The 9,775-nt window shown below is 32.5% G+C and overlaps 1 protein-coding gene across 1 annotated transcript; it reads right to left on the reverse strand.

Moving 5' to 3' along the window:
• Positions 1-2: 2 nt before the first annotated feature.
• On the reverse strand, positions 3-1,375 carry LOC135124401 (cyclin-H). The gene is made up of 6 exons (XM_064049448.1): positions 1,178-1,375; positions 924-1,120; positions 670-871; positions 388-619; positions 224-338; positions 3-172 (listed from the first exon to the last, which is right to left on the reverse strand). The coding sequence occupies exons 1-6, from the start codon at positions 1,292-1,294 to the stop codon at positions 43-45; spliced, it is 993 nt and encodes a 330-aa protein (XP_063905518.1). The 5' UTR covers positions 1,295-1,375; the 3' UTR covers positions 3-42.
• Between the last annotated feature and the right edge of the window lie 8,400 nt (positions 1,376-9,775).

Here is a 9,775-nt window from a genome sequence, read left to right on the forward strand (position 1 = left end):
AAAATGGTTCAAATGCCTTAAATTTATTAATACTTTAAGCAGTTATGCCACCTCAGGAGACGCACACACAGACATGTTTAAAGCAGAGTTATCAAGAGAATCTGTTCTTGATGAAATCCTCTGATATAAGTCATCATCTTCATCCAGCAGCGCCTGCATTCTCTTTTTGTAACTGCAAGAAAAAAAATTACCAACAATAACAAACTTTTATAAATCAGTTTACATTTCACTGTCTGGATTGTTTTCAGGGTTTCTGCACCTCTCCAACTTTTTATCAAGCAGTTTTTGTTGATTTCTGTCAGGTGTGGCATCTACCATTTTAACAATGGATCTAATAGCTAAAATAAACAATTTTATTTAAAAAAATACTTAAAAATCAGTTTTTACCTCGAACAGCTTCAATTAATTCTTCCAGTTTCCCTCTACCATCAACACCAAATAATGTGTCAGTAACATAAGAATCTAGATTTTCTTGTAACTTGGAAGCTGCATGAAGAACGGCAGCCAAAGCCACCTGACTTGGAGAATACAATAAAACAACATCTGTCAGGAATGCTCTTTCTAGGAAATGTTCAGTTCCAGGTCTCAGTCGTTCTGGATCATTCAGAGAACACCTAGTCTAAAATCACTGATTCATCATCACTCCACAACTTACTACACAACTAATACCTTAATATCAATCAGAAGCCCCTCTACAGGCCTAAATGGGTTATGAATTGCCAAATGAAAACTCAACTGTTCCATCAACAGCAATTCATTGTTTAAAATAATATCAGTCGCCTTCTCCCTATCTCCCTTAAGGTTAGCAACAAACTGTTGAATCGAGACATTAAATTCTTCAACCTTACAAGCTAAATATATACACGTAACCCTACAATTAAGTTTTTTCTAAATAAAATAGTAATGTGACACGCTAAACTTACATTATTTCTTTAGGGTGATGGTTCATTACTGAATTATGAATATAAAACCGTTTAAAATAGTGAAATGCTGTCCCAATCACACATCTGGTCATTGGTGGCTGAAACCTTTTGCAGAAGTCTCGTAGCCTGATTTCGTATCGTTTTACCATGATTTTTTCTTCTTCTGCTGTCAGGAAATAGTCGTAGCGTTGGGCCTCCTATGGATATAATAATAAGTAAGCTAAGAAAGTAATCAGTGTTGGAATTTTAGTTACATTGATGTGTCTGCCGTATGTCTGTATATGTTTGAGGTTAGCATTTTCGCGCAATTTGTTTAGTTCTTCCTCACTGTTGAACATCCAGTGTTTACACTGAGTACTTGTGGAAAACATTGCACTTATTGAGAAAATATGCACCTGCAAGGTTAAAAACGTTTTAAAATTTTGACAACTGTCAAACTAGGATCCATTAGGATTGCTGCAGTGGCGTCCCCTTTGTTCGGAATGGAGGGACAAATTTAATGAAATCTGTCATGGTGATCTATATAAATACTGTTTTAATTTAAACTACAATTTATTATTAAATTGTTGCTGAAATTGTCGTTTAAATGGATTAAATTTAACTATTATATGTGGTTGAAAATACTTTTACTGTGATTTAGCACCCGTCTAGGAGATGGCAGCACCTGCTTTGCTGTGTGGATTAACTTAAAATTAAGTAATTAATTGAATTAATTATTCACGAGTGGCAAATTTGAATTGCAAAAAATATGCACTACATTATGGATATTTTTATGTTATTTTAATTACTATTTACTTAAGTCTGCCTTAGATATTATCACAATATAATGAAGTTCGTAATGTTTATATCGTCTATAATGAATGCATTTTTGTGGTCAGTGTTTGCCTTCAAAAACAGACTTTTATTGAAAATTTATACATATTAACAAGTAGGTATCCTACATTCTTACTAGCCTACTTTACATATAAGTTAATAATTCTACGTCAGTGGTTTCGTTAGACAAGCAATTAAAAAGATAACACAACATAGTTGTGAATACGAAAATAATAAAGTTAATTTTATGAATAACTCAGTTGAGTTATATTACCGCGCAGTGTAACTTTACAAATCAATGTGATATAATGCGTCAAATTACCGCACTAGTTTTTTAAGACAAACTTTTTTGTCTTTTTATTTAAACTGATTAATAATTGTGTATTACACCACTAGGTTAACGCCTCTTTGTAATCAGACACTTGTAACGTCAACAACTAAGTATTAGCACGTCAATAAAATTGTACGGTCAATAAATAGATAAATGTTTAAAAATTATAATTAAATTTCAATCACTATAACTTGTGGCTAGATAAATTTAAACCTAATTATAATTTCGTAATTTGATTAGATAAATAGTTCTACGTCTCTATTACAGACACGAAAAAACTAAATAAAAAATTGTAATAATTTTTAAATTATTGTTTAAAGTGAATGAGAAGCTTTTTTCATTTTGTAGCTTTTCCATATCATCACTAAGTTAATTTAAAATCAATATTTATAGAAATAGCTAGAAATACGTAGACGTCTTACTTTGTTAATAATTATAATCATAATTTAAATAAATTTGTACCATAGAGGCTCGGTGTTTGGAAGAATAAATTATGTAAAAGCCAAGTTTGAAACAAGTTTGATTCAAGTTCTCTTTTTATCTTTTGTGGCTGAATAAATGTAAAAGTTCACTTGAAAAGCAACGATATAGTAAACTGAAGCACGTACTATGTCTTCCATTGATTAATAAATAACAATAGTTACAATAAATCACAACGAAACGTCGAAATGAATACAAAATAGATAAGAATTGTTGAAAAAATTCTGATAAAATGAAGCAGTTTGATCCAGATCTCCAATATAACTGTACTAAGAAAGCGAAAAGTCATTTCGATGAAAGTAAATAAATAAAGTGAACGTTGAAATGTGGGTTGAGGTGGTGTTTCCAAACCGCACACTTTGTGAGGCGTTGGTTAGATCGTCAGGTAAACCGAGCTTTTTTGTCTAGGGATTTTATTTCCTGAGATGGTGAGAGCTAAGGGAATAAATAAGGTAATTTGTGGAATTCTCATTTTGTATTTTCTCAAGGTTTCACAGTCCGCGGAGCTCGAAAAAGCTTCCCTGTTTTCGTATGTCTGTCTTTGTTGACCGTCTGTCGTTTCACTGTTGGAAATGTTTGAAGAATTAATTCCCGAAACTATTATACCATCTACAAGACATATTTTTTTTAATCAAAAATGTCTCTGGTTAACTAAGCATAACTAATACCTATTTTCAGCTATATTTTGCTACGTGGTAATTTTTTAAGGTGACGTCACAACTTTTTGACACTTTTTTTATCTTTTATAATTTCTAAAAATATTTTGTAGTCAAAATTCAATCAAAGCAAAAAGTTGACAATAATATTTTGATATCACGTCATCAATTTTTGAAAAGGATAAAAGAACAAACAATATAATCACAAAACATTTCAAATTTGTTCCGTTTGTAAAAAACATTGCCGCTAAATGTTTCTTGGGTGGCATCTAGCCCTCGGCTAAAGACGTTACGTAAATTTAAAATTTAATTTTTTAATCGTCAACAGACCGACCGACAAAAACGTACGGAAACATGAAATTACCTGAAGTTAAACGTTCGTAAAACGAGCCTGTTACAATCCTCCTCCTAACCTTCACTTAAAACGTGAAAAATAACTAATTTTCATTTGAAACAACTACAAAATTAGCAACATTTTAACTAAAATATTGCGACCGCTGAACAAACCCTTGCGTGTTCATTTCCACGCAAAAATCCGCACTAAAAATCCTCCCAAACCGACCTCTCCACCGCAAATCTGTCCCTCGATCTCCGATTCCACGTAAGCGCATTTCTTTCGTCGGCGAACAATAAACCATAATAACTGTGTACCGAGCTCGTATCAAGGTTGACATATTATTATTCTCAAACCACCACATGCCACGTCACCCTGTTCACCCTCGCCGACGCAACATGTGCATCACCCCGTCAGAAATCCGGCCGGATTCCGTTGTCGATTCCAAATCAAAGAAATCCTCCACGCAAAACCGACCACGAAAAGCAAAAAATCCGCAATTCCACGCTCTTAATGATACCATTCGAATGTGGTGTCTTTTTTTTCCACACAGCGTCGGCAAGTGAACAGCAGTTGCTGTTTATGATGCAAAAGTAAATGTAAGACCGGTTGGGTACCCTACGGCCTCGATAACATGGCCGTCTCTACCACATTGCCGCGGGTATGGGCGGTACCACGGCTTGGTACCACTCGCTAACTCACATCATGCTCGAAAATCGAGCATAGAGACGTCGGGGGCCACCGGGGTACAATGGGTATTTTTGTGACTTGCGACGAATGGATTGTTGTTGATGGTACTCTGAGTTTGAAGGTGGAAAATAGGTATCAGATTTTAAGTTAGTGTCCACGAAGCATGAAAATTCAAGGATGGATAAATGTATGCAAGTATTTGTTCAATCTTTTTCAGACTTTTCTACTTTAGGGGTTGCAGGCCCACTCTACCACCAACATATTTAGCAATAAAATCTAAATTAATGCACATACATTAGAAAAATAATCTAATACATACCACGTGCATATAAAGGCGCAAACTAACCTTTATCAGAAAAAACCAGACCAATTTCTTTAGTTATGCAATTCATCAACTTTTTGCTTTAAATTTAAATTAATTTTGGCGTTGTAAAATAAAAGTTTTAATTAAAGGAACATTCAAGCTTTTTTTATACGTCGACTAAATTTTGAGATAAGAGACCACTTTCAAACTGGCTTTGCCTAGTTCCAAACTAAATTAATTTTCTCGTCACAAATTTTTGGAATCTTTTTTTTTATTTGACAAAAGATAGAAAATTATATGCGTATTATAACACAATTTAAAAGAAACTGGTTGTTTAAAAAATGCCATTGCAGAGTCATGTCAAGCTAAAAATTCGAAAAAGTTCACTGTTATGGATCTTAAATTTTAAAAATTCTGTCAAGATCGTGTAAATTTCATTAGTTTTAGCGACTAATTTTTGAGATATTTGACCTGAAAGCAAAAATAAATTATAGTTACACAGTTTCTAAAATACGTTATAAAAGTTTCTTGTATGATTTTTGTATCAAACTGAAGCTTATTTTTTAGACAAAACTAAATTAAAATAAAGGGAAGATTTACTGAATCATAAATAGAGCAGTGTGTACCTATAGTTTTGTATATTTGATGTGAATTTGATGTAATAAAATTTTGTGACGCCGTTAATTTTTTTGTTAATACTTTATGTTTTTTCTCTTCTCTTCATATTTCTTTTAATAAATATTTATTATTTTTCGTTTTATTTCCACACCAAGATTTCACCATTTTTCTTTCTTTCGTGCTTTCTTTATTTAAGTTCACATCATTATATATATTTTTTAAATATTTGTCCTTTCCTATTGAAATATACTCAATCCTTATTCTTTCTTCTCTTTTTCTTTCCACCTCCAGCCACGCATCTCTAGAGTTTTTGGCTTAATTATACCTTTGTTTTTATCTTTCTAACATTCTCGTACTAATTTGACATTCTCTCTATTTCGTCACATTTTTTCCACCTCCACACCTCGTTTGTTTCTAATTTCTATTTCAAATTTTTATATACAGACTTAAATCCTTTCTGTTGGTCCAGCCACAGCCACTTTAGAGTCCATGCGACGACTGCCTACTTTCATATTTTATAGACGTTTCATGACCCCTAGAATATGTAAAAGTAGATCTGTCGTTTATGTCTGTTTTAAGGCTGTCGTAAGCATGGTAAATCTTTATTCAATTTTTGTCGTTTATGCAGACTGAAACATGATTATTTTTTAGGCAATTTTTCCAGATATATTTCGGTCAAAATTTTCAAATTTAGGACATGTCAAGCTAAGTCGAGTAAACGTTGTAGCTCCATTTGTTTGAAAATTACTCCTTTCCGTACTGCGAACTTCATGAATAGGAATCTGGGACCAAAAAAAATTGTAAAAGAGCTCTTAACTTTTAAAAATTTTTTAATGTTCGAGTCTTCCGAAAATGACACCGTCCGATAAAAGTGTACGTAGATTTTAAACGGGTCTAGATATCTATCTCAAAATATACTCCTATATCCAGAAAACTAGTATAAATCTAAAGATAAAACCGGAGTATGCTCTCTTTGTCTGTTCAAAAGTTATTGACCGTCGAACTCACAATTTGGTTTTTGAGTTTCGGCTAAAAGAGAACTTCGTTTAAAATAATGAAAATTTTCAACAATCGATGCCAAAAGCGCACTCAGCTGGGCAACATTAGTCTAGAAACTTAATTTCAACTAGATTGGAACATGTTTATTTTTTGGGCAATTTTTCCGGAAAAATTCCGGTCAAAATTTTAGAATTAGGCCATTTCAAACTATTTCGGTTAAACGTACTATGATTTGTTTGAAAATTACTCATTTTCTTTATTCGAGCTTCCTGAATAAGAACCTGGAACCAAAAAAATTGTAGAAGAGCTCTTGATTTTTTTTAAATTTTTTAATCTTCGAGTATCCCGAAAATGATACCGTCCGGTAAAAGTGTCCGTAGATTTTAAACGAACGGGTATAGATGTGTATCTGAAAATACACGACTATATCCAGAAAACTATTAGGAATCGAATGATAAAAACCGAAATATGTTCTCTTTTTACGTTCAGAAGTTATAAACCGTCAAACTCACAATTTGATTTTTTGATTTTTATTTAAAGTAGGATTTCGTTTAAAATAGTGAAAATTTTCAGCACTCGATGCCAAAAACACAGTCAACAGGAAACAATGAGTCTAGAAACTTAATTTCAGGCAGATTGAAATATGTTTATTTTTTTGAACAATTTTTCCGATCAAAATTTTCGAATTTAGACCTTTTCAAGCTATTTCCGAACGAACTTCTATTTGGCTGAAGATTGCTCTTTTCCTTAACTCGAACCTCCTGATTAAGAATCTGGGACCAAAAAAATTGTAAAAGAGTTCTTGTTTTCTCTTTAATATTTTAATATTCGAGTTTTCCGTAAATGACAGCGTTTGATAAATGTATGCGTAGATTCTAAATAGATAATCATTTCGGCCTGAAAATTAACCAATATGACTAGAAAACATCAAGAAATCGAACGGTAAAAACTACAATATGCTCGTTCAAAAATTATAGACCGTCAAACTTTCAATTTGTTTTTTTGAGTTCTGCTTAAAGGAGGATTTCGTTTAAAATAGTAAAAATTTTTGTCAGTAGAGGCCAAAAGCGCACTCAGCTGAACAAAATTAGTTTAGAAACGTAATTTCAGGTAGATCGAAATACGTTTATTTTTTGAAAAATTTTTCCGGAGATATTCCGGTCAAAATTTTCAAATTTAGGCCACATCAATCTTCTCGGTTAAATGTACTTCGATTTGTCTGAAAATTATTCCGTTGTCTTATTCAAACTTCCTGAATAAGAACTTGGAACCAAAAAAATTGTAGAAGAGCTCTTAATTTTTTTTTTTAATTTTTTAATATTTGAGTCTCCCAAACAATATACCGTCAGATAAATATCTAAGTAGATTCTTAACGGACAAAGATATTTAGCTGGAAATATGCTCCTGTACGCAGAAAACTATGACGAATCGAGCAATAAAAACCGGAATACGTTCTCTTTGTTCGTTCAAAAATTATTAACTCAAACTCAAAATTTGTTTTTTTGACTTTTGGTTCTAGGAGGATTTCATTTAAAATAGTGAAAATTTTCAACAACCGACGCCACAAACGCGCTCAGCTGGGCAAAATGAGTCTAGAAACTTAATTTCAGGCAGATGGGAACATATTTATTTTTTGGGTAATTTTTCCGGAATTATTCCGGTCAAAAGTTTCGAATTTAGGCCATTACAAGCTATTTCGGTTAAACGTACCACGACTTGTCCGAAAATTACTCCTCTCCCTAATTCGAATCTCCTGAATAAGAATATGGGAGCAAAAAAAATGTAAAAGAGCTTTTGATTTTTTTTTTAATTTTTAATATTCGAGTATCCCGAAAATGATACCGTCCGATAAAAGTGTCCGTAGTTTCTAAACGGGTATAGGTATCTAGCTGAAAATATACCGCTATATCGAGAAAACTATTAGGAATCGAATGGTAAAACTCGGAATATGCTGTTTTTGTCTGTTCAAAAGTTATGGACCATCAAACTTACAATTTGGTTTTTTGAGTTTTGGTTAAAGGAGGGTTTTATTTAAAATAGTGAAAATTGTCAGCAATCGATGCGAAACACACTCAGCAGGGGAAAATGAGTCTAGAAATTTAATTTGAGGCAGATTGAAATATATTTATTTTTTGAACAATTGTTCCGGAGATCAAAATTTTCGAATTTAGACCTTTTCAAGCTACATATTTCTGTTAAATGAACTTCGATTTGTCTGAAAATACTCCTTTCTCTAACTCGAACCTCCTCAATAAAAATTTGGGACCAAAAAAATTGTAGAAGAGCTCTTGTTTTTTTTTTATTTTTTAGTGTTTGAGTCTTCCGAAAATGACATCGTCTGATAAAATGTGTACGTAAATTCTAAACGGGCACAGATATCTAGTTGAAAATATACTCCAATATTCAGAAAACTATTAGGAATCGAATGATAAAAACCGGAATATGCTCTGCTTATCTGTTCAAAAGTTATGGACCGTCAAATTCACAATTTGGTGTTTTCAGTTTTGATTAAAGAAAGATTTCGTTTAAAAGATTGAAAATTTTCAAGAGTCGATGCCAAAAACGCACCCAGCGGGGCAAAATTAGTCTAAAAACTTAATTTCAGGCAGATTGAAACATGTTTATTTTTGGAAGAATTTTTCCGGATCTATTCAGGTCAAAATGTTAAAATTTAGGCAGCGATAAACACCGAAATATGCTTTCTTTGTCCGTTCAAAAGTTATGGACCATCAAGCTCATATTTTGAGAGAATTTGGTTTAAAACAGTGAAAATTTTCCACAAGGCAAAATTATCCGGGTAACATTAGTTAATATATATTTTTTGGTCAATTTTTTGGGAGATATTGTGGGAAGAGCGAGGAAAGTTCTGTCGAAACAACCTTTTGGACCAATTTTTTTAACCATATGTTGGTACTAATTCTAAAAAAAAATACCAAGACGCACACAACACTGATCTCAGCGCATATTTTTAATAAACATATAATGCTTAATATTTAAAATTCCAGGTGGGAGATATTTTTCAAAAAATTAAATTAAATAAGTTCAGCTTGGTGTTTAACCATCTTAAAATTTTTTTGTAAGATGCGTAAGAAGAAATGTCACATATTTAGTATTTAGTCTCAAATCAAGGAACACAACATGAGCGAACTTTACTTAACAACATTTTGAGGTGACGTCATCAAATTTTTGTTGGGGATGAACACACAAATTTTTATTATTCTTTTAATGATTCTAAAATTCAGTCTACCGGTTTCAGAGATCTGATAAAATCGACAGCAGACGGTCAAACAGATGACAGACTGAGAAAAACAGAGTAATGGAAACGGGGGACCGACATTTCATGTTCTACAAGCTGTAAAACGTCGAAAAACGCGAATTTAGACGTCGATCAGAGTGATCTGTTGCAGCCTGGAAATAAAATGTAGTAAATGCAATAATGTTATAAATTGTTGCATAAATCTTTAATGAAAATTGCAGCCTGAAATTACGGTGTCGGTTGTGCTTTTAACACTCGTTTATTTTTGTGGAATTACGTGCAGAGTATGTGTCGAAAAATTAAAACAGCGATATATATTTTATCGATTATCTGGGAACTGGTTCCTTTAATTTTCATCCTGAAAACACTAC

Source organism: Zophobas morio, unplaced genomic scaffold (assembly GCF_036711695.1).
Source record: "Zophobas morio isolate AGI-343-1 ecotype UQ-CSIRO unplaced genomic scaffold, CSIRO_AGI_Zmor_V1 ptg000007l, whole genome shotgun sequence".
NCBI classification, from domain to species: domain Eukaryota; kingdom Metazoa; phylum Arthropoda; class Insecta; order Coleoptera; family Tenebrionidae; genus Zophobas; species Zophobas morio.

What these genes read in the sequence shown, in the direction of transcription:
- LOC135124401 (XM_064049448.1), bottom strand. Translation starts at nt 1,294, where the DNA reads ATGTTTTCCACAAGTACTCAGTGTAAACACTGGATGTTCAACAGTGAG. An exon ending in CATACGGCAGACACATCAAT is followed by an intron (nt 1,121 to 1,177) that starts GTAACTAAAATT and finishes TTATATCCATAG; the next exon opens with GAGGCCCAACGCTACGACTA. An exon ending in ATTAATTGAAGCTGTTCGAG is followed by an intron (nt 339 to 387) that starts GTAAAAACTGAT and finishes TGTTTATTTTAG; the next exon opens with CTATTAGATCCATTGTTAAA.